This window comes from Phoca vitulina, unplaced genomic scaffold (genome assembly GCF_004348235.1).
Source record: "Phoca vitulina isolate PV1807 unplaced genomic scaffold, GSC_HSeal_1.0 scaffold54, whole genome shotgun sequence".
In the NCBI taxonomy this organism is placed as follows: domain Eukaryota; kingdom Metazoa; phylum Chordata; class Mammalia; order Carnivora; family Phocidae; genus Phoca; species Phoca vitulina.
In genome coordinates this window covers 9,626,561-9,652,729 of record NW_022589757.1, presented here as the reverse complement: position 1 = coordinate 9,652,729, position 26,169 = coordinate 9,626,561, and the positions used below count along the sequence as shown (strand labels likewise).

The 26,169-nt window shown below is 34.1% G+C and overlaps 1 protein-coding gene across 2 annotated transcripts in view; it reads left to right on the top strand.

Moving 5' to 3' along the window:
- KIFAP3 (kinesin associated protein 3) overlaps positions 1-26,169 on the top strand; it is a 190,424-nt gene that overhangs the window by 116,939 nt on the left and 47,316 nt on the right. For both annotated transcript variants that reach the window (XM_032389464.1, XM_032389465.1), the window contains exons 11-17: positions 538-638; positions 12,190-12,298; positions 13,566-13,678; positions 14,216-14,381; positions 14,995-15,120; positions 18,688-18,786; positions 24,158-24,243. In XM_032389464.1, the coding sequence (XP_032245355.1) occupies positions 538-638; positions 12,190-12,298; positions 13,566-13,678; positions 14,216-14,381; positions 14,995-15,120; positions 18,688-18,786; positions 24,158-24,243 (800 nt within the window). The remainder of the gene's footprint in view (positions 1-537; positions 639-12,189; positions 12,299-13,565; positions 13,679-14,215; positions 14,382-14,994; positions 15,121-18,687; positions 18,787-24,157; positions 24,244-26,169) is intronic.

Genomic DNA, 26,169 nt, shown 5'->3' with positions numbered 1-26,169 from the left:
AGTTTCAAGGTGTATAAGGCTAGGATCACCTGACCTCTGAAGTTCCAGACAGCCCTTAATGTTTTATAGTCATGTGTTTTTTAACGTTACAAATACTGTTGTACTTCTTTTTAAATCATTTAGATTATTTTTCCAGTTTCTGATTCATAGGCATTAAATACACTTTTCCACTTACTATTTTGCATATATCATCACTGTCAAGAACTGTACTAATCACATATTTTGATGGAACAGTAAGGGTGGGGAGGCCAGTGACCCGATCTATTTTATAGTAGGCAATTGAAAACGATAAATTCTTTGGTTTGTGGTTAATTTTTTTTCACAAACATACCTTGCAAAATACATGTTATCTCTTGGATATTAGTGATATTTCACAGACAGTATATTCCAAACTTTGGGATTGAAATAGGGAGCTGAAAATATTTTCTAAATTAGGATCAATCGTTTGAAAGTTTTAATGTATTAATTTGAGTGTGTTATATCAAAAAAATTCCTTATATCTATGATTTAATCATATCCTTGATTTCTTGTGCCCAGGTAATGAAAACTACAAACAAATAGCAATGTGTGTCCTTTACCACATAAGCATGGATGACCGCTTTAAATCAATGTTTGCATACACTGACTGTATACCACAGGTAAGTGGTTTAAGTTTTTTTTTTAAAGTATTAAAAAAATAGGTATATGTTGGCTAATTGAACATAATAATAATAAAAAAATAGGTATTTTTCACTTTGTTCTCTTGATTTGCCAGATACATTTTTCCTTAAAAAATTCCCTCTTAAAAATAATTTGAATTTGTGATAGAAAATTGGAAAGTACAGAGCAGTATAAACAATGAAAATAACTTTCTGTTATCCCAGACCCAGAGATAACCATTTAATATTTTGGTACATTTCCTTCTGCATAGTTAAAAAAACAATATATTGAGATTAAATGTCATATGTAATTATATAGTACCTTATTTACTTAATAGATCATAATGTATTCTCCCATTTCATTGAACAGTCTTCAAAAATTATTTCTAATAGTTGTATAATATTCTATTACATAAATGTATCATAATTTAAAAATTGTTAAATTGTATGTTTAGTTTTTTTCAGTTTATCACATAAAAATAGATGTAAGTAAACATATATAAACAAATGAAATAATGTGGAATAAATATCATAGTATGTAAATGTTTATCCACATCTCTGATTTTTTCTTTAAATTCCTAAAAGTAGAATTACGAAGTCAAAAGGTATGAACACTTTTGTACTTGACATATTACCTTCTAAGAAGGCATGTTTGTATTTCCAACTAGCATTTCACTTTTTTCCTTTATTTCATTTTAATTCCAGTATAGTTAATATAAAATGTTATATCAGATGTACAATAGTAATTCAACAATTCCATGCATCACCCAGTGCTTATCACCACAAGTGCACTCCTTAATCCCTCTCACCTATTTCACCCATCCCCCCACCCACCTGCCCTCTGGTAACCATCAGTTTCTCTTTTTTTCTTTGCTCATTTGTTTTGTTTCTTAAATTCCACATATGAGTGAAATCATTTGTCTTTCTCTTACTGAATTATTTCATTTAGCATTATACTCTCAAGCTCTATCCATGTCATTGCAAATGGCAAGATTTCATTCTTTTTGATGACTGAGTAATATTCCATCACACACACACACACACACACACACACACACACACACACTCACACACACACACATACACCCTACACACACCTACACACCATATCTTCTTTATCCATTCATCTGTTGATGGACACGTGGGCAGTTTCCTAACATTTCACTTTTAGCAATACGGACTAATATCATTTCTCTAAAAATGGAGTGTCTTTTTTTATTTGCATTTCCATGAATATTGATGAGGTTGAACTTTTTTTGTATGTTTATTATCCACATTATTTATAAATTATTCATGTCCTTTACCAATTTTTCCATTAGCATATTAATATTTTTAGGATTAATAAATGAGATCTAGGGGCGCCTGGGTGGCTCAGTTGGTTAAGCAACTGTCTTTGGCTCAGGTCATCATCTCAGGGTCCTGGGATCGAGCCCTGCATCAGGCTCCCTGCTAGGCCAGAAGCCTGCTTCTCCCTTTCCCACTCCCCCTGCTTGTGTTCCCTCTCTCGCTGTCTCTCTCTCTGTCAAATAAATAAATAAAATCTTTAAAAAATAAATAAATAAAATAAATGAGATCTAAATATGAAACATAACTATTTTAATTCTTTCTGATATTACAAATATTTCCTAACTTTGCCCTTTGTTATATTTATGCTCAATGATTTTAAATGCTTTGTGTTCTCAGATGGGAAAATGCATTATCAAAATTCTTTTATCTTCATAGTACTGTTCTTAAGAAAGATTTTGCTATGACTCAGTTGCTTGATATATTTCATATGTTAGGTCTCTTTGTCTTGAAGGAGTTTAGTAATTTTTTTATATGCATTATGTTGTAAGGGTAGAGATTCTATACATATTAAACAAATTTTATTCTTAGGGAATTTACATTCATGGATTCACTATTGTGCCATCAATCTTTATTAAACTGAGCTACACTAATTTGAGTATCTGATTGGAATCCTGGTTGGGCTGGTTTTTAATATTACATTATTTTTTATAAAATGGTTTTCTAAAATAGAAAAAGCAAAATTGCAGGATATAGAGTAAACAATAAAAATACCACGTTAAGAAAACACTTTAGAGGCATATGCAAGGTTGGTTCAACATCTGCAAATCAATCAATGTGATACAATACATTAATAAAAGAAATAACAAGAACCATATGATCCTCTCAATAGATGCAGAAAAAGCATTTGACAAAGTACAGCATCCTTTCTTGATCAAAACTCTTCAGAGTATAGGGTTAGAGGGTACATACCTCAATATCATAAAAGCCATCTATGAAAAACCCACAGCGAATATCATTCTCAATGGGGAAAAACTGAGAGCTTTCCCCCTAAGGTCGGGAACATGGCAGGGATGTCCACTATCACCACTGCTATTCAACATAGTACTAGAAGTCCTAGCCACAGCAATCAGACAACAAAAAGAAATCAAAGGCATCCAAATCGGCAAAGAAGAAGTCAAACTCTCACTCTTTGCAGATGATATAATACTTTATGTGGAAAACCCAAAAGATTCCACCCCAAAACTGCTAGAACTCATACAGGGATTCAGTGAAGTGGCAGGATATAAAATCAATGTACAGAAATCAGTGGCATTTCTATACACCAACAACAAGACAGAAGAAAGAGAAATTAAGGAGTCAATCCCATTTACAATTGCACCCAAAACCATAAGATACGTAGAGATAAATCTAACCAAAGAGGCAAAGAATCTGTACTCATGAAAGAAGTTGAGGGAAGACACAAAGAAATGGAAAAACGTTCCATGCTCATGGATTGGAAGAACAAATATTGTGAAGATGTCAATGCTACCCAGAGCAATCTACACATTTAATGCAATCCCTATCAAAATACCATCAACTTTTTTCAAAGAAATGGAACAAATAATCCTAAAATTTGTATGGAAGCAGAAAAGACCCCGAATAGCCAGAGGAATGTTGAAAAAGAAAAGCAAAGCTGGTGGCATCACAATTCCGGACTTCAAGCTCTATTACAAAGCTGTCATCATCAAGACAGTATAGTACCGGCACAAAAACAGACACATAGATCAATGGAACAGAATAAAGAGCCCAGAAATGGACCTTCAACTCTATGGTCAACTAATCTTTGACAAAGCAGGAAAGAATGTCCAGTGGAAAAAAGTCTCTTCAACAAATGGTGTTGGGAAATTGGACAGCTACATGCAGAAGAATGAAACTGAAAGGACCATTTCCTTACACCACACACAAAAATAGACTCCAAATGGTTGAAAGACCTCAATGTGAGACAGGAGTCCATCACAATCCTAAAGGAGAACACAGGCAGCAACCTCTTCGACCTCAGCCGCAGCAACTTCTTCCTAGAAACATCGCCAAAGGCAAGGGAAGCAAGGGCAAAAATGAACAGTTGGGACTTCATCAAGATAAAAAGCTTTTGCACAGCAAAGGAAGCAGTCAACAAAACCAAAGACAACGGACAGAGTGGGAGAAGATATTTGCAAATGACATATCAGATAAAGGGCTAGTATCCAAAATCTATAAAGAACTTATGAAACTCAACACCCAAAGAACAAAGAATCCAATCAAGAAATGGGCAGAAGACATGAACAGACATTTTTCCAAAGAAGACATCCAGATGGCCAACAGACACATGAAAAAGTGCTCAACATCACTGGGCATCAGGGAAATCTAAATCAAAACCTCAATGAGATACCACCTCACACCAGTCAGAATGGCTAAAATTAACAAGTCGGGAAACGACAGATGTTGGTGGGGATGTGGAGAAAGGGGAACCCTCCTACACGGTTGGTGGGAATGCAAGCTGGTGCAGCCACTCTGGAAAACAATATGGAGATTCCTCAAAAAGTTGAAAATAGAGTTACCCTATGACCCAGCAATTGCACTACTGCATATTTACCCCAAAGATACAAATGTAGTGATCTGAAGGGATACGTGCACCCCAATGCTTATAGCAGCAATGTCCACAATAGCCAAACTATGGAAAGAGCCAAGATGTCCATCGACAGATGAATGGATAAAGAAGATGTGGTATATATATACAATGGAATATTATGCAGCCATCAAAAAAAATGAAATCTTGCCATTTGCAACGATGTGGATGGAACTAGAGGGTATTATGCTAAGCGAAATAAGTCAATCAGAGAAAAACATGTATCATATGACCTCACTGATATGAGGAATTCTTAATCTCAGGAAACAAACTGAGGGTTGCTGGGGTGGTGGGGGGTGGGAGGGATGGGGTGGCTGGGTGATAGACATTGGGGAGGGTATGTGCTATGGTGGGCGCTGTGAATTGTGGAAGAGTGTTGAATCACAGACCTGTACCTCTGAAACAAATAATACATTATATGTTAAAACAAAGAAGATTGTAGGAAGGGAAAAATGAAGGGGGGATATCAGAGCGGGAGACGAACTATGAGAAACAAACTGAGGGTTCTAGAGGAGAAGGGGGTGGGGGGAGGGGTTAGCCTGGTGATGGGTATTAAAGAGGGCACGTATTGAATGGAGCACTGGGTGTTATATGCAAACAATGAATCATGGAACACTACATCAAAAACTAATGATGTAATGTATGGTGATCAACATAATAAAATAAAATTAAAAGAAAACACTTTAGAGGAATATAAATAGTAAGTTACACTTACTAAAGTAATTCCTCTTAAGACTCCTACTAAGCAATTCCTCGTTAGCCTTATATGAGTTATTAAGTGTATATTACTTGAAAGATAATATGTAGTAAAAAATAGACCATAATTTCTCTTTTTATTACAATTGCCCATCTTTTATTCATTCCAAATTAGTGAAATGGTTCTAAGATTGAATTTACTATTCTAGAATTTTATACTTTATCCACATGCAATTAAAAAACTGATAAACTCTCAAGGGTAATTTCTTAGCTTTTTATATCAAGAGGATGAACTAATTATGTTTATAGGAAATAGATATTCTTCAAAGAATATACAGCATATCTTATCTAACAAGGCAAGGCTTCTTATAGAGATAACACATGTCAGACTGTAGCCAATGCGAAGTGTAATCAAACTCTTTGTCAAACAAGTTTTCAATAAAAGAGTAGCCGTGTCAAAGGGAGATTACAGGTGATTTACTACAGTCTCACTCCATATGTTCCAAGGGTTTCTGCTTTGCAGTTTCAAAGGGTGTTCCTTTTCCAATCCCATTTAGTGTCAGAACTTCATTGACTACAAGATATGAATTGGAAAGCAGCCAAAAAAGAATAATATTCTTGTTTAGATTGACTGTTTTTATCCAGATTAGATTTTAAAGAAAATAACACTAAATAAAAAAGAAATAAATATAAAATAAAAAGGGACAGAAAACTTATTTTGTTGAATCTTCAATTTGGGATTATCCTCTTTTTAAATGTATAATTTCAAACATGAGACATAAAACTTTATTTTAAATAAAGAAGTGGAAATAAGAGCCTGTTTAGATTATTTCTGCTACATTATTATTGCAATTGAAAACTTTGTAGAAAATTCTCCCATACCTTTTCAAGAACAATATTCGTGCATGTTTTTTTGGCATGATTTTCTAACATAAAACATTTCTGCAGTGGGAGGTTTCAGAACATTAATGAACTATATTTCATGAACAAAATCTTCCAAAACTTATTTAGTAGTCAACATCCTTTATTATTTTTTTATAAAAATTCAACTCTTATAGGAATAGTGAGGTGATGTTACCAAATTACATCATAAATATCCTGAAGCATTTTAGTATGAGGCCATATTTTGAGAAATGAAATGATACTCTTGAATACATTTGGTCCTAAAGTGCTATCCATCCTGTAACTTGTACTTCATAGGGCTCAGTTTTGACATATTTAGGGAAAACCTGACATGGCTTGATTGCCACCCAGTGCCAAATTCATTATAGAGTCACAGAATCATGGAAAGGAAATCTGGGATTAAATTGCAGTTTCCAAGCTTCCTTCCCAAGTTAAAAAGATACTCCTTTCAGAGATAGTGGCTACTCAAATTAATGACTTTAAAACTAGTAAAGCTTTAAACTATTTGTTGAGACACCTGGGTGGCTCAGTCAATAGGGTGTGTGACTCTTGATCTCAGGGTTGTGAATTCAAGCCCCACATTGGGTGTGGAGATTACTTAAAAATGAAGTCTCAGGACTCCTGGGTGGATCGGTTGGTTGAGCATCTGACTCTTGGTTTCAGCTCAGGCCATGATCTCAGGGTCCTGGGATTGAGCCCCGCCTCAGATTCCTACTCAGCGTTGAGTCTGCTTGAGGATTCTCTCTCTGTGCCCCTCCCCCTGCTTATGCTCTCTCTTTCTCTCTTGGTCTCTCTATCTAAAATAAATGAATGAATCGTTAAAAAATAAAAATAAAAGATCTTGGGGCGCCTGGGTGGCTCAGTTGGTTGGGTGGCTGCCTTTGGCTCAGGTCATGATCCTGGAGTCCCTGGATCGAGTCCCGCATCGGGCTCCCTGCTCGGCAGGGAGTCTGTTTCTCCCTCCGACCCTCCCCCCTCTCTCTCATTCTCTCTCTCTCAAATAAATAAATAAAAATATTTAAAAAAAATAAATAAATAAAAATAAAAGATCTTTTTTTATCTTTTTTTTAAGTATTTATTTATTTGAGAGAAAGAGAGCACAAGCAGAGTGAAAGGGAGAAACAGGCTCCCCGCTGAGCTGGGAGCCCAACATGGGGCTCGATCCTAGGACCCTGGGGCCATGACCTGAGCCAAAGGCAGATGCTGAACTGACTGAGCCACCCAGATGCCCCAAAATAAAAGATCTTTAAAAAAATAAGTAAATAAACTATTTGTGACAGCAACTGATTAACCTACTTATTAAATAAAGCTGTATCTGAGGTTTGGATCTTAGAGTTAATGTATTACTTGGTTAACTTTGAAATTATGCACATTAATTTTTGTTTAGTAAAGACTGTCAGGTATTGCAAATGATTTTCAAATGAAAAGCCTAAAATAACTTTGAAAGTGTGAAAGCAGTGGTTCAGTAGTCATCCATATTCATTTCAAAAATATGTGGAGTATGGTCATATTCTTTAATTACATTAGATATTTATGTAAAGGAGCTTTATAAACCATACAACACTCTACAAAAGTAAGGTACTATTAGTAAAATATTAGATCGTTCACATTATTTTGGATCTATTCATAGTCCAGTTTAAATACTGCCTTTCTTACATGTATGTTATAAGATAGATCTATAATTAGAATTTTTTGTAAATTATTTAACACTCAAAGTAGGTGATTGCATGTTCAATATGTTTCATAATCTCTCCCAATTTTATATTGCTTTTCTTCTTTTGTACTGTAGTGCCTCTAATTATCCAGTATATTCTAATTTTTCCCCTATTATGTTACCATTCTGTAAAATTTGGGGTCCAGGGCAAGTCTGACTTTATATGTGATCTTAATGGTCTCAGTGGGTGAATTGTTTCAGGTAAGCAAACTTAGGGATAACCAGGAGTTAATAGTCATATTGTAATAATAGTTAAAAGTACACATTAACAGTTCATTGTTATTTAGACTTCTAAGATGCATGTTTTGTTTAAATACGTGTAAATGCCATCCAGATGCATATAAAAATATTTATTGGTGTTAGAATAGCCAATCAAAGTACATGTTTAGGTAATGATGTCATGGTGTTATTTAATATTTTACCATAGAACAGTGTGTAAGAATCTTCATAGTGATCCACATGTTTTCCACCACAGTTGTCCTATTTGGCCCTTCTTTGATCTACATGCTTCTTTTTAGCTGAATGCTGGTAAACGTCCTTTCTGACAGCCCCCTTTGCTCCTGCCTGCCATTATCTGCTGAAGTTCAGAAACCAGAGCATCACTTCAAACAGCAGAGTTAGGGAGTAGCCAGTCAGAAGGATTCCTGAGGCATGCAAAGTTCTGCCATAATCATTCAAAGATGTTTGGGTGGGGGGATGGGGGCAGTAGAGGTGTATGTGAATACAGAGAGCTGTGGGGGTTGGCCTCTGGTCACTGGTAAATAAGTGAAGTCAGGTGCCAGAGAGTCTAGACACAGTGATTTCAGTCATGGGTCTTTGGTATCTGATACTCAATATGGGACTTGTCTGATTGAACGCTATTGCCTCTTCATTGCACAGGCTGAAGCCCTTTTAGTGCTTTCCTGTTAAATTAGTAAAAGATGACAATGGACATAGTTAAAACAGAACAAATCTAGTTTTAATATTTCCTAGTTGTCAGCAATTACACTTAGCTTTTGAAGTGCCATGGGTAGCAATCAAATTAGAGACATAATGTTGCACATGGAGTTTGAACAAAACTATTATTTTAAAATGTGAATGCTTTAATTAAAATTGAAGTGTTTCTCTTTCCTATTATGAAAAACTAATTCTATATCATGATACATTTCATTCACATTTAGTTCTGATTTCTCTTGGTTTGGCGGGGGTGGGGGATAGTTGGATAAGATTTCAAAACTGTGCATTATTTTTTAAAAATCTAGTTTCTGATTACTTCACGGATTTAACATGAAAATTACCAAAAACAAAACAAAAAACAAAACCCCTCAGCTTCTAAACAGATCACCTCTAATCCCATTTGTAAGGGCTATTTTCATACTAAAGGTTAATTTCAAGTAAATAGCAACATATTTTGCTTGTAACAGATTTCTGTTATTGTAAAGAAATTTCTTGCCTAAATAAAAGTTTGGAAAAATCTATAGGAAGTTTTTTTTTTTTTTTAAAGATTTTATTTATTTATTTGAGAGAGAGAGAATGAGAGACAGAGAGCATGAGAGGGAGGAGGGTCAGAGGGAGAAGCAGACTCCCCGCCGAGCAGAGAGCCCGATGCGGGACTCGATCCCAGGACTCCAGGATCATGACCTGAGCCAAAGGCAGTCGCTTAACCAACTGAGCCACCCAGGCGCCCCTATAGGAAGTTTTTAATTCGAGTATGAAAAACATACTAATTATATTAATTGGAGGATTGCCATCTACATTTTTATTAATTTATAATTTACTTTTAATTGTTAGTTAATATATAGATAGGTAGCAAAATCTGGTAAATGTATATCCAATAGATTAAGATTATTTTAGTTTTGCCATAGAATTTATTCTGTAATATTATTAGTGTTAATGATTCTTTATATAAAAATTGCATTAGTAGCAACATTTGTGGTTAAAGAGCTGCCCTCTGGAAAAAGGCGTGATACATTGCTAACTATTCACCTGCTATAGTGTTTTGTGGTTTTCAGCATATAGTATATATATAAAAGTATAGTTGGGTTTTTTGAAAGATTTTATTTATTTATTTGACAGAGAGAGACACAGCGAGAGAGGGAACACAAGCAGGGGGAGTGGGAGAGGGAGAAACAGGCTCCCTGCTGAGCAGGGAGCCCGGTGTGGGGCTCGATCCCAGGACCCCGGGATCATGACCTGAGCTGAAGGTAGACGCTTAATGACTGAGCCACCCAGGCGCCCCAAAAGTATAGTTTTGTTAGGATTATACCTACGTAGGTATAATTTTTTGGAGCATTTGTTAAGTGGATCTGTGTTTTTATCTTATTCTTTATTTTTTTTAAAGATTGATTTATTTATTAGAGAAAGAGAGAGAGTTACGGGGGAGGCAGGAGAGGAGAGAAACTCAAGCAGACTCAGCATGATGCTCAATATCACGACCCTGAGATCAAGGCCTGAGCTGAGACCAAGTCAGACACTTAATGGACTGCGCCACCCAGGCGCTCCGGATCTGTGTTTTTAATTTTGATTTCTAGTTGTTCATTGCTAGCACACAGAAATGCAATTGATTTTTGTATGTTAACCACATATCCTTTTTGAAACTTAAAAGTTACCTGAAACTAACATAGAGAATAAATAAAACAAAATTTAACAGAATAGGGTCTAACCAGACAACAAATAGTTATTATTCACTTACTATATATAAGGCACTGTGCTGGATTCACAAAGGCATGTTGATCTAAAAAGGTATTGCTCTGAGACATGACATAAGAAATTCTAAGGTAATAAATTGTAGGATTGACTTCCCTATGTCTTAGCAATTTGACTTAGAGAAAAATATCTTTTTTTTTTTTTTTTAAAGATTTTATTTATTTACTTGATAGAGAGAGACACAGCAAGAGAGGGAACACAAGCAGGGGGAGTGGGTGAGGGAGAAGTAGGCTTCACGCTGAGCAGGGAGCCCGATGCGGGGCTCGATCCCAGGACCCCAGGATCATGACCTGAGCCGAAGGCAGATGCTTAACGACTGAGCCACCCAGGCGCCCGAGAAAAATATCTTTGCATAATGTACACTAAGTTAATCTGCTGATTTACCAACAATAGAAGACTAGCTTCTCAAACCTATAGCATAAAGTTTGTTCATTTCTCCTTTAATATAGCAACTGTCTCTCATCGTGACAAATCTAGGTTACTGATAGATGGCTTAGGTAGCCTACCTTTTCCTAGATTTCTACTTTTCTGTTTGCTGCTTTTCAGACCTACCTTCTCTTCCTCTTATCATTAATAGAGTTCTTTTCTCATTTTCTACCCATGCCCAAATGATTGGATCCAGCCTACAGCTTCAGTCCATCAACCACATACGACAATTCCTAAATCTCCAGTGCAAACATTTCTTCTAAACTCAGGGTTGCATTTATAACTTTTACTGAGTATCTGCACCAGACTATCACATAAGCAGCTTATTAAGCTCAACATATTTAAAACCAATATTACTATCTTCCCTTTAAAGTTCTACTCTTGTTTCTCTTGTTTGGAAAATGTTAGCTCCACTATCCATGTTGTTGCTCAGTACAGAAACCTGGGAGTCATTTTTGACCCTTCCTCTCTCTTAACCCCAACATCTAGTCACTTATTAAATCCCATTTTGATTCTTGTTCCTAAATACATCTCTAATCCAACCTTTTATCTCTATCCCCACAGCCCCACCTAGCACAAGTAGTCATCATCTTACCTGGAATTTTCCTCTAGTTTCTTAGATGGTCTTCCCACATTTTCTTATTCTATTTCAGTCTATTTTCCACACTGGCCAGATCATTTTGAAACACAAATCTTATCCTGACATTTTACTTATTTAGAAGCCTTTAATGGCTTCCCATTATCCTTAAAATGAAGCCCCACATCTTTAACATGTACTTCAAAACCCTGCATGATCTGGCTTTTACCTTTATCTCTGAACACTGTTTGACTCACTGCAACCATGTTTGCCTTCTTTTGTTCTTCCTTACCTTATAACCATGCACAAGCTATTTTCTTTGCTGAGAATGCTCTACTTCTACACAGTATTTTAAATTCCTTAAATGCAAAGGCTATATCTAATATTCCTCTTGTATTCTCCACTGTACTCGGTAGTTTATATTTAATGCTGAACACCTTGTAGTTCATTAACCATTAATTCATTCAATTAGTCAGTAGTGACAGCCTACCACTTCTATGAGTAGAAATATAATTGTATTATATTATTCCCAACATAGGATCTAAGATAATACATTGTAATAAAATACTTCTGGTGTTTTTGTTTTTTTGAATAAAATATTCCCTGTGCTTTTTGCTAGTTAATGAAGATGCTGTTTGAATGTTCAGATGAACGAATTGACTTGGAACTCATTTCTTTCTGCATTAATCTTGCTGCTAACAAAAGGAATGTACAGCTTATCTGTGAAGGTTAGTACCTTTGAGCTTCACTGATAACCTCTATCATGTCAACTGGCAAATAATGGAAAAGAAATAATTAGGAATTAAGAATTATACTAGCTATGTAAATCCTATTTTTAAATTGTTTTAAAAATTTATAGCTCTCATCTTTGAAGGTCGTATAGATTCAGAATAAATACTGTTATATCATGTGTAGAAACACCCTTTAGTAACATTTTATAAACCAGGTTGTTATCCTTAATTGAAATTTGAATTTTAAAAACATTTTAGATTAAACAAAACTTTTTATTTGCAAAACAGTGTGTTACAGTGTAAGATAATTAATTCAATAGAAAAATATATATTAGGTATTTGTTTCCATAATAACTTAGTAAAATAGCTTGTCATGCATTATGATATTTTGGAGTCTGCTAAATAGTTTCTTTCTTATTTGAAAAGTATACATGTTTGTTTTAAAGAAACAAAATGACAAATGAGCAAATAGGAAAAAATTAAAATCTTTACTCTCGCTATCCAGAGATAATGATAGGTAAAATTTTGGTGCAATGCTTCTGTATATTTTTAAACTAAAATGGGTTTTTTCTATCTATATATGGTGACTTTTTTTTAAGTTAGTAATATCTTGAATCTCATTCCATGTGATTAAATACTTTTATAAAACATAATTGCTAATAGCTGCAAAATAATCCATTAAGGGATTTTCTAGAATTTAATCAGATATTTTGGATATTTGTTGCCACTTCTTTTCTGTAACAAACAAACCATGCTGTAGTAATGTTCCTTTCTCTGAAACTTTTCAAATTTCCATTTTTATATTTTTAGAATACATTCCTAGAAGTACAATTTTCTGGGTCAAAAAGTATTTACATTTTTAAAATTTGTGGTGCCTATTCCACACACAAAACAGCACATACTATGTAATACCATTTATGTGAAATTCTAGAACAGGTAAGATTAATCTATGTTTAAAAAGAAGAAGGAGAAGGAAAACAGGAGGAGGAAGAGGAAAAGGAGAAGAGAAGCAATCACATTTGAGGAAGAGAATTGACTAAGAAGGGGCACTTTCTAGAGTGAATGGAAATATTCTATATCTTGATACGGGTATGAATTACCGAGGGGCATAAATTTATCAAAATTAATTTATTATACACTTAAGATTCATGCATTTTACCATGTGTAAATTGGGGTTTTTTTTGAGAACTATAAACAACAACAAAAAATCATTAAACTTAAATGAACCTTAATTCTATTAGAGGAGGCTTCTGTTTTTTTGTAGGAAATGGGCTGAAGATGCTCATGAAGAGGGCTCTGAAGTTCAAGGATCCATTGCTGATGAAAATGATTAGGAATATTTCCCAGCATGATGGACCAACTAAAAATTTATTTATTGTAAGTATAGTTTCTTTGTTTCTGTCTATTAAAATAGCCTGAGAATTAAAGCTTTAAAGTGCTACATTTGGAAATAAAACTCTTACTGAGCTCTTATCAAGTATTAACTCATGACCCAAGTTGCTTCTTTTGTTACCAACTTCCTTGTAAGTTTAGCTTCTAGAAATCCCAATCTAAGTTTTAAAGTTGTTTTTGTTTTATGATCCCTACCCCAAACCCTTCCATCCTCCCTCCAGTTTTCTTGCCTTTTAAACCATTGGCTTCTGGGGCACCTGGCTGGCTTCATTTGGAAGAGCATGCAACTCTTGATCTCAGGATTGTGAGTTTGAACCCCATGTTGGGTGTAGAGATTACTAAAAATAAATAAATAAATAAATAACTTTAAACTAATGGCTCCTGTAGCAATTTGGTTTAAGATTATTAAAACGAGAATCATGTTTGATACTTCTTTTTTTCTTCCTATGGTTTACATTATCAGATTGGTTCTTCTGCAGAAATCATATTTTAAAATTTGTATTAAAATTCTCTTTTATTTAGGATTATGTTGGGGACCTTGCAGCCCAGATCTCTAATGATGAGGAAGAGGAGTTTGTGATTGAATGTTTAGGAACTCTTGCAAATTTGACCATTCCAGACTTAGACTGGGAACTGGTTCTTAAGGAGTACAAGTTAGTTCCGTACCTCAAGGATAAACTAAAACCAGGTCTGTGCTTAGTATTTCCCTTTTGCATAATCATTAAGTTATTTCTTTCTGTTGTGGATAAGGCTGCTTGAGCCGTTTTTTGTGACCAGTATTATACTAGGCCACATGTGTTCTTCCTACACCTTGAGTTTCAGCTCCAGTTCTGGTTTCTTCTTCCCAGAAAGGTGGTCACTAGGTCTCCTCTTATATGTATGTATGCTTTTTCTTAACAATATGTTTTCTTAATATTAGTTTCCCTTCCCTATCCTGCTTATTTTTTTATCCTGTCTTTTTAAAATTACCGTATCTCTCTATATATGCATACACATGCACACAGAAAGTTCTTTGAGCCATTCAGATGAGTCTTCTGTTTTCTGTGTTTACATTGTCATTCATTTATATTTTCAAAGATGTATCTTCACTTCTCTACTGCCCTCCCCCACCACTATGACCTGTCTTCACTGAGCTTAGAAATGTGGGGAAGAGGACAAATTTATAAGTATATTAAGTAAGATTCATAAGAACTGATTTAGTAGCTTACAGTATTTCTTCTGTGCATTGAAGTTTTGGTAATATAAATGGATTTGGATCAGGACATTGCAGTGAAAATTTTCCATGGTCTTGACTTGACTAGGTGCTGCAGAAGATGACCTTGTCTTAGAAGTGGTCATAATGATCGGAACCGTGTCTATGGATGACTCTTGTGCCGCACTGCTAGCCAAATCTGGGATAATCCCTGCACTCATCGAATTGCTAAATGGTAAATTATAATTTATTTTAATTTATTTTTATGTTAATATATAAACAGGATATTAGTTTATACTTTTAAATATAAAAGGTCTGCAATCATGAAATACTAATATTCTATCTTTTCTTCTTTCTGTTGAGCTTTGTGTTGATTGAATCAGATCTCCTATCTTGTGCAAACCCTTTTTTTAATATCTTGAGTTCTAATCAGGAAGGTTCATTTGGAAGCTCATTCAAAGCATCCTATTCCCTCCTAGGTCCATTATTGTCCTCTAAACTTTCTGTAATGAAGAAAATTTTCTCTATTTGTGCCGCCCAATGCATGTGGCTGTTGGGACTAAGAATCTGTATTTTGTATTTAATTAGCCACAGTGGCTATGGTTACAGTATTGGACAATGAGGCCTGGATAGAGTTTTTCCCTCACCTTTGTGTTGTTTTTAAGGGGCCAGGATTCATTGTTTTCCACATTGTATTCAAAATCTATCTGAATCTAATGTTATTCTGTTATCGTCAAGTTCTCTAGAACCTTGTGTTAGTGTACTTAGGCTGCCATAACAAAAAGACTGGGTGGCCTAAACAAAAAAAATATATGTATATATATTTTTTTTCTCATAGTTCTGGAGGCTGGAAAGTCCAAGATCAAAGTGCCAGCCAGTTTGGTTCCTCCTAAGGCCTTTCTTCCTGGCTTCCAGAAGCTCACCTTCGTGATGTGTCATCACAACCCCACAGGGCAGAGAGCACGAGCGAGAGAGTACAAACACACGCTCAACACTCTGGTATCTCTTCTTATAGGGATACTAATCCTATGGGGTCAGGACTCCACCCTTATGACCTCATTTGACCTTAATTACTTCCTTATAGACCTGTCTCCAAATTAAAGTCACATTTGGGGTTAGAGCTTTAATATAGAAATTTTGCAAAGTATGGGAAGCCTAAAAAGACACTCTAATCTCAATCTTTCCTGTACAGGTATAATATATGTGCATTTTGTATTATTTTAATAGACTTTTTTGAAGTATAGCATACATAAAGAAACATACAAACATATAGCTCAATGATTTTTCAAAATGAGCACAGCCATGTTACTTCCACTCACATAAGGAAATGAAACATCACCATCACCCTAAAAGTCCCTCCTGTGTCACCTCCCAATCCTTATCACCCTCTCCAAATTGGTTTCTATCCTTTCTTTTATTGCATATAGATTACTTATGCTTGGCTTTGAACTGTACAGAATCCAGTTTTTTTTGCCTTACATTATAATGTGAGATTCATCTCTGTTAAAAAGTGTGTTTCTTCTCATTGCTATATAAATATACTACTATTTATCCTTTCTACTATTGGTAGACAATAGAAGTTTTTTTGTTTTTTTTTGATAGGAGAAGGGCTATTATAAATAATGTTCCTGTGAACATTCTTAAACATTTCATTTGGTAAATATATGTATTCATTCCTATTATACATATGCCTAGGACTAGAATTGTTGGGTCATAGGGTCCACATATGTTTGGCTTTAGTAAATAATGCCAATATGTTTTTCAAGGTAGTGTGCCAATTTTCAGTCCCACCAGCAATGTGCAAAAGTTCCAGTTCTTCTATATCACCCCCGTATCTGGACATTATTGGTCTCTTTAATTGTAGAGTGGCGGTTTTAATTTGCATTTCCCTAATGACTAATAATTGAGTACCTGTTTGTATTTATTGGCCAGTTAGCTGTGGCTAATAAAGTTAAGTACCTATTTAAGTCTTTTGCCCATCTCTCTCTTTTGAATTTTTAAAAATTTGATTTGTAAATTCCTTAACATAATACATTTTAATAGGTCATCTAGAGATAATACCTCCATATATGAAGTGTTCCTACATATAGTACATATATATTTACTTTGGTCCACCCTTCTCACAGCCAGGAGTTTTCAGATTAGAAATAATTAAAAGAGAGATAGTTGGGAGGTGTAAGTGAAGACAATGTAGTTGGCAGAGTGAGAATGAGGATTTTCTGATGAGCTGGAGAAAGTTGAAACAAATGACCCGTCTTCCTGAATTGCTGTTCCACATTGATTATGATTGAGAGAGCTGAGATATATATAAAGCAAGCTGACAGAGCCAGCTCAGAGTGTTTTACTATGTTTTAATGTTCTGTGCCATGAGGTTATCATAAGCAGAAGCTGTATACTTCTCATTTTAAGAAATACATGGATTTCTGGGAATATAGTCAATAATACTGTAATAACGTATGTTGACGGGTGGTGACTACTCTTACATGGTGAGCATTGAGTGATACATAGAATTGTCGAATCACTGCTGTACACCTGAAATGAATATAACATATGTCAACTATACTTCAATAACAAAATACAATAAAGAAATATATGGGTTTTCAAGATTAAAACTCGGGGTTAAGTGAGGGAACCCTGTATACCAAGAGAGTAATTAATGGAATTTTAGCCCAAGTAGTCTGGGAGAGTGGTACCTTGGCAAGTAGATAAAGGAAATCCTTTGGACTTTAAGGGACCCACAATTTATTCTACACCACTAGTTAGATGCTCTGTTGACCCGTAAATCTGTGTCTGACAGATACCATTGAACTGTTGTCAAGAGTTGACAAAAAAACTATTAATAAATCAAATTTCATAACCAGTACCTAAAAATTAGATTTCTGTAAGTGTTTGCTTTTGCTGTTGCATATTAATCAGTGGACATCAGCTATTCTGTTAAACTATTCTCTGTATGATATTAAACATTTATTAATTACCCTTGTGATTATATAACATTATTTTTACTATTATAATCAATTTGATTAAAACTGTAATAACTTATTATGTCATGACAATAAGTAAAATTTAATTTTGTTAACATTATTCAAGAATAATACACCTTTATAGTAGTTTTTCTACCAAAAACTTAGAATTCAGAAGGTGTGATTTTTTTTTAAGAACTGTTTTTCTCATGTAAAGTTAATATTATACTGACAGAACCAGATTTATTTCACAAATTAGAATTGCTTTAGAAATTCTTATGATGGACCAAACCAAAAACGAACAAGTGTTAGTAAACTAGTGTTGCCATTTCACATTAGGGACATAGAAGTTAATTTAATAATTTCTTTGTACCTGTTGGCAAAATATAGTGAGAATTACAGAGAAGCACTGTTACTGTGTTCTTAAACCAGTCTTGTCCTTCCGTTCTTCCTAAGTACAACCTGATCTTTTAAGACAGTCTCAATTAGTCTGGTTTAAACACAGGGCTGATATAATTTCTCTTTTTCAAAATCTTATTTTTTATCTTTGTTTTTCAAAGTAATTTAACCTATTTAGTTGAACTGTAACCAAAATTACTAAAACTTCTGAAAATATGTATAAATTTCCTCACTGATCATCATCATGGAATTTAGAAAAAATACCTAAATAAAGATATAAATTGCATATGCCACCCACGTATTATAAATAATGTAAACTGGTTGTCCTTTACCTGTCTCCTGTCACTTTTAGTTTTCTAATTCTCGACTATTCCAGTCAATGTTTTTCAGTTTTATATATAACTATAGTATTCTTTCATTTGAAGTGTTCTGCTTCCTTTCAGCTCAACAAGAAGATGATGAATTTGTATGTCAGATAATTTACGTCTTCTACCAGATGGTTTTCCACCAAGCCACAAGAGATGTCATAATCAAGGAAACACGTATCCTTTTAATGTTTTCAATAGATAATGACATTTCACATACTCAGAAAAAAATGCATCTTTAGATATTTTTTTGTAGCATATGTTCAAATAATGTAAAAATATCAAGCTTCAAAATAATTTTAGAAGGCAAGATATTTTTCATGGAAGCTGTTGACCCCAAATCAGTATATAGGTAGAATCTTGCAAACAATTCTATTAACTTGTCAGGCTGTGATTCCTAAGAACTTATATCAGAACTTCCTTCTCTATTAACTTAAATATCAGATGTTTCTAGGACTTTCCTTAGTACTCTTTCAATCTTACCATATTCACTCTACATGGGAAAATACATCTGTTCCCATGACATCAGCTACCAACTATCTACTAAGTTTTTAATATCTTCAAAATGTCTTTCTTGAGTCCTAGGCATTTGTTGCTAACTGCCATCTGGATGTCTTCCACCTATCTAAAGAGCATTATAATCAAATAGTCCGAATTTTAAGTTACCTTTTGCCACTTAAAAGCTGCAGGACCTTGGATAAGTTATCAAACCTCCCTTGAGCATAAAATCTTTCATCTATAAAATGGCCATAATATTAAAATGAAAAGAAGACCTCCTGCCTTATATGATTGTTGTTAAGTACTGATGGACTTAAAGTGCCTATAGTTGTTTCCAACAAACGGAGACAGTGATAGTTTATCATCATTACATTCAAAAGAATACTCGATAAGACCAATATCCTCTCCTGAAAAACAGTCTACCTTCTATATTCATAGTGGATAACAAAAGTACCATCCACCCGGTCTCATAGCTGAACGTTTTGTGTCTGCTGTCTCTTTTACTACATATAATCATTCATAATGCAAACATCTGCCAAGTTCTAATCATCTAACAGATACTGTTAAGTGCTAGATATATAAAAAAGTCAGTCCCTATACTCAAGGAGTTTATAGTCTAATTGGAGAGATAGACAAGTAAATAAGAAATATAAAGTTATAATTCAGTGTATTAATGTCATGAAGGTATGTGCATTGGGATAGGAGAGGATATATAACCAAATCTGGGGATGTCATGAAATGCTGGCAGTGGAAGTGGTGTCTTAGCTGAATGTGTGTGTGTGTGTGTGTGTGTGTGTATGTGTGTGTGTGTGTGTTTTATCATGGTGATCTGCTTGTTTGTGTACCAAAAAAAAAAAAATTTACTTTTGAACTCCACTCGTAAAGTTCTTCATTACCCATGTGAAAAATCTAAATTTAACTTGACCTTAATCTATTTTTCCAAAGTTCCCCCCTTTAACTCTACAATACACAGTTTTCTCTTAGCACACCAAAATTTTTCATCATATCAGACAGGACCCATCTATTGCCTCTTCGTGTGCCTTAGCAGCCTCAAATGCATTTGTCTCTTTCTTAACCTAATAATCTCAGCTCATGAAAGGCGGATTTATAAGCCATCTTCTCAGTTAAGCCTTTCTAATGCAGTTAAGCCTCCCTCCTTCCCAGAAAGAACTTTAAATTGTGTATTTGTATGCCTGTTTTTACCAAAAGATTTTGAGCTCTTCAAGCTTAAGGACCAGCTTTGTCTTCCTCATCTTTGTCTATCCTCAAAAGTTAACATAGTACCTGGCATGTGGTTAGTACTTGTTTGGTCAATGAACACATGTGTCTAAAGGTTAATACCCTTTTAAAATTAATACTTTGGGAGACTTTTTTTTTTTTTTTTAATGATATGGGTCCTCGCTCAAAACATTTTGCAACTCCTTCAGTGTTATATTCAAAGCCAATGACACATGCTTTAAGTATCATCTTTGGAGGAAATTGCCTTGCTTTTGAGGACAAGATTAATTTCTGGAGCCATATAAAGTCTCCCAAGAGTCAAGTCTGAAGAATAACAAGTCTAACTGAGAAATAATTAATTTTGATATGGGCTATCAATATGCAAATACTGTTTTGCCTTAACAGCTACATTAGAGAGATCTTCTTTTATCACAAAGTAATATTTTTAAAATGTGGCTTATAAACTGACTCCCTCAGGAAAATAAATTCCAGTACACTCTTTTCAGCAGTGTTAATAACATCATTGGAATAAATTCACTTTCCCCAGTGGTGTTCCATGGAACTTTTTTTTTTTATTATTAATAGTTGCTTAATGAAAAAAGGTTCTTTGATAAGTGAGTTGGGAATATACTGAATTAAACAGGCTTTCCTGCTACAGGGTCTTCTCGGAAACTTTAATATGCTTTTCTGGGTTGAGCATCTCTGAACATGAAACACATGTTAGTAAACATTAAAGAGAAAGCATAGCTTTCCTAGGTAACTTCTTTGAAAGAGAACCTTTGTTTACATGTCATCACATTGGGTTTTTTCTGAGGATTAAAGAAGAATGAAGTATTTATAGTACATAGTGTGTGCTAGTACATAGTGAATAAGTATGCATAAGTGAATAAGCGTCTCAACCCTGGTCTGTCTGTTTAAAATGTACTCTCAGTACCTTATTATCAAGGTCACAATATTAAGACAACTTCCATTTGATTTTCCTTCTCAGTGTAACTTTATTTTCTCCCAAGTTCGATTTTTGTTAAGCCATTGGAGCTGAAGTGAGTACTTTTTAGTTATTCTGAAGAATATAATATGTTGATAATGGAGGGAATGGGACATAAAAAATCTGCTGATTTAAAATTTTTACAAAAGCACCAGGAATAGTGCTTAGATCTGATGCTTTCATCCATGCCTTAAGATTATAAAGATTGCTAGAGTGCTTTTGCCCAATGTTTTGTTGTTCAAAAACCAGGATTTTTGTTGATGTCAGTGACATTTAAATATGTCTTGTCTTTTGTCACATAATTAGAAATTATTATTAAAATATTTCACCATAATTTTAAGCATTTTGTGATTTTTGCTATGACTGATAAATTTTTAAATAAAGATTTATTAAGCAATAAACTTTTTTTCCCATTTTTTAAATTTAGAGAATTTGATCAACATTTCATTTTTAAATTTTTTTTTTTAAGATTTTATTTATTTATCAGAGAGACAGAGGCAGGCAGAGGGAGAAGCAGGCCCCTTGCTGAGCAAGGAGCCCGATGTGGGACTCGATCCCAGGACCCTGGGATCATGACCTGAGCCGAAGGCAGACGCTTAACTGACTGAGCCACCCAGGCGTCCCAACATTATTTCATTTTAAACAGAATGAAAGAAACCTGATGTTTGAGATGGCTGGTGTAGACTTATATTAAGTAATAAGAAGTTTGAAATATTTAAAATAGATCTCAGCACAATTCATAGGAACTGAGAATCTGAAATTGAGAACCAGTGCTATTGTAACAATTAATTTTCATACAACCTCAAAAATTGCAGAATGGGAAAATGAGCCAAATTTGACTTGGTCCTTTTAGAGTCCCCCTGAGAATATATCATTCTGTATTTTTTTTCTGTATTTTAAATATATCCTTTTTTTCCCCCAAGAAAAATAGTAAGTAGCCCTGATGAGTAGAAGATGTGGGCTAACCTCTGTCTTTGCTACTTGCTGTGAAATTTGATAAAAAATTTTTCGGCATTTTAATCAGTGCTATAAAGAATGTCATTTGCTTGTACACATGTCCTAAAGTTTCTTGGTGGAAACCTGTGGCTTCTGTTTCAAATACAAGTTTAACCAAGACCGACTGTATTAGAGATCATAAGTTTTTCTTCACTGCCTTTTTTAGATTCATTGAGGTTTCTTGATTGATTTGAGTTTTCTTTATTCTTCCCTTTTCCCCTACTTATTTGTTATTTATATATTCCATTTCTTTTCTTTTGGGAGTTAAACCCAAATTTCAACATGTATCCTCTCCAATTTTAAAGGACTGTATCCTTCCACTTTTAAGTCTAATGTTTCCACTTCCATCTTCCATGTTATTTACTATCTAGTATAATTATTTCACCTCATTTTTATAACATTTTTATAACATTTGAAAATGAATTATTGTTTTAGTTATGCCTTTTAAAAACCAGTGCTTATTTAAGATTTATAATGTGTTGACCTATTCCCTTGTTTACTATTTTTTTTCTTGAATTCCATTTCTCTATTTCTGTGAGTTGATTTTCTTTCATAATTATATTCTCTTATACTGCTAAGTGAATATCTATGGATAATAAAATATATCTCTATCTGAAAATAGCTAGCATCTTTTCTTTAGTAATAATTTAGCAGAATATGGAGTTTTAGATTGCTAGTTATTTTTCTCAGCAATTGAAAGGTATTTTTCTATTGTCTTCTTTCCTGAATTGATGCCAGTGTGAAGTCTGTAGTCCGCTAATTATTGGTATCTGTCATAAAGTCTGATGACAATTTACTTTTTTTTCCTTTATAAATGACTTTGATTTTTTGCCAGTAAGACCAGAGGAATGTTTGTTTTTTTTAAAGCCAAGTAACTTTATTAGAATTTGACTTGGTATTCATCATCCTTGCTTGATTTTTCCAAGTATCAAATGTGATCTTTCAGTATGTAGTTCTTCCCCCCCCCCCCCAATTTCAGGAAAGTTCTCTTGAATTATAGTTTTTAGTTATTTGTTCTGTTTAATTGCTTTTGTTGTCTCCTTTGGAATTTCTATTATGTTGGATCTTCTTTGCCTCTCTTCAATATTTGTCATCTTCTAATATTTTCTCTTTTTATTTATTTTTAAATTTTACAAATTTTCTTTCTTTTTACCTTCCATTTCTCTTGGAGTTTTATCTGTTGTTTTTGTTTACTTATATATTACTATAAATTTAGTTTTTTATATCTGAAATGATTTTCACTTTTATTTTTAATTCTTTTCTGAATTACTTTATTTCTTTGAGTTTTTTAATTTTGATTTATATTGTTCTTTTACATATATTCTATTGTTTTCTTAAATTCTTTTATTTCTTTTTGAAATATTAGGTTATAGCTTCCATTTTTTATGTGAAAATGTCTTATTTTTCTCATAATAACCATATACAAGATATGACTGTGATTCTTTTCTGTTAAAATTTTTGTGTGAAATTAATTTTCCTGAACCTTTAGGTGGGCCAGCATGATCAAGAAAGCTTTATAGCAATACAACTCTAGAGCTCCCTCTTCAGTTATTTTCATGATTTTCATGTTTTCAAAAATAGGGCCTTGTACTTTCTGAGATTTACTGGCTTTATTTTCCTTTATCTATTTTTATTTAGTGTTTTTCTTTTCTTTTTTATTTCTGTTATCCCTGTCTTTTAAACAAATGAAATATTAAATGTTTCTGGTCATCTTTTATTAATGATTCTATTTTAAAATTTGAAGTTAGATTTCATGGCAGCATTTGAATTTAGAGAAATGTGGGATTTTCTTATATGCTTGAATAGCCTCAATCTCAAATGCAGTTTGTATCTTTAACCACTTTTATTCAGAGGCTCCAGCATATCTCATAGATCTGATGCATGATAAAAATAATGAAATCCGAAAGGTCTGTGATAATACATTGGATATTATAGCGGTAAGTAATTTTTCTTCTTATGCAAAATGTAATAATAGTCTTCATTTGGGAGAAAAGAAGACTTTGTACATCTGTTTAGAACTTTGCATTTCATGTAAATGCAAACTTGTATTTTGGTAAATCTCTGAAAATACAGTGATACTAAATTCATGTTTTAAACATTAAGACCTTTGGCTTTCAAATTTTTAAGTTTAGGCTCCTTAAGGTTTTATACATATTCAGAGTTTTAGCTTTGGTCTACATGTCATCTCAGAATCATCTGTTTTGCAGAGAAATTATTGCATAGGAGCAGGGGTTTGATGAGAATTCCTACCAAAACTCAACACAGTCAGTTTTACAATTTGGCCATTAAACTTTTTTAATAAGTCAATTATTATTTCAGTGTTTTGATTTTTGTCATATGCATATACTTGTTTTGTAAGTTGCTTTGGAATGGAATGATGAAACATACAAAAATAATGTTATTCATGACTGTAGAACTCTTTATTTTTTTAATATTTTATTTATCTATTTGAGAGAGAGAGAGCACAAGCAGGGGAAGCAGCAGAGGGAGAGGGAGAAGCAGACTCCCCACTGAGCAGGGAGCCTGACCCATGGCTCAATTCCAGGACCCTGAGATCATGACCTGAGCAGAAGGCAGATGCTTAACTGACTGAGCCACCCAGGCGCCCTCTGTAGAACTTTTTAAAGGACATATAACTGAAGGAATATAATCAGAAGGGTTATCTGAGTCCTGGATTAGAAACATGTTCTCTGTGCACACTTTTCTTCAGAAATCATGCTCATGCTGCCCACCACAGTCTTCTGCCTAGATTTGGGCCTTGCACCTGGGATATGCCATATACTAGATTACTTTAAATGTTTTTTCACTTATGGCATATACTGCTGCACAAACTTGCTTGCTTCCTTCTTTGAACTGGATTAATACTTTTTATTTTGACTCACCTAAAAAGCTTCTTGAATATAGCCTATTCAGTAGTTTTCAAAGTTTAACTTAAGCTTTTTAAAGGATCAGAATAACATTTTAAAAAATCAGTTAACAACTTTATTAGAAATCCTCTAAGTTGGCATTTGTGCTAGTGATTTCATTATGAAATCAGACAATCACTATCAGGTACCTTCTTGTCAGTTTCCTGTATTTTATTTCAGAAATTGATCTTATTTGATATCATCTGCGTTTTGGATTTGACTGAGTATATCATTACTGGTTTAAACATTTTTTTTTTCCTTAGAGAGAGAGCACATGTGTGCGGTGGGGGAGAAACAGAGGGGGAGAGAGAGAGCAAGAATCTTAAGCAGGCTCCACGCCCAGTGAGGAGCTCAATGCAGGGCTCTATCTCACAACCCTGAGACCATAACCTGAGCCGAAATCAAGAGTCGGACACTCAACCGACTGAGCCACCCAGGTGCCCCTATCATTACTGGTTTAAAACTAAATGAGTATGTTGGCATTTTGGCTTTGATCTCTAAATTAAAATAAGGAAATTTTACATGTTAAATTCTTACTCCAGTAAGATGTTTCATACATGTAGGCCCCTGGTCACAGGGCTTATAAATAGAGAATATTTATTACTCCTAGAGAATAATTTCATGGCTCATATGCTATTTTCTTTTTTTTTTTAAGATTTATTTATTTATTTTAGAGGGGAGGGGCAAAGGGAGAGGGGGAAAGAATCCCAAGCAGACTCCCTGCTGAGTGTGGAGCCCAACCCATGGCTCAATCCCAGGACCCTGAGATCACAACCTGAGCTGAAATCAAGAGTCGGACACTTATCTGACTGAGCCAGCCAGGTGCCCCTCATATACTATTTTCTAGGAGATTACTAATGTCAGTGTTGTGTATAAAGTATATAGTATAAGAATAAAAAACTTTTTAAAGTTCTGTTTGTGATTATCTTACCTTAAGCAATGAGGAAAGGAAAAAAG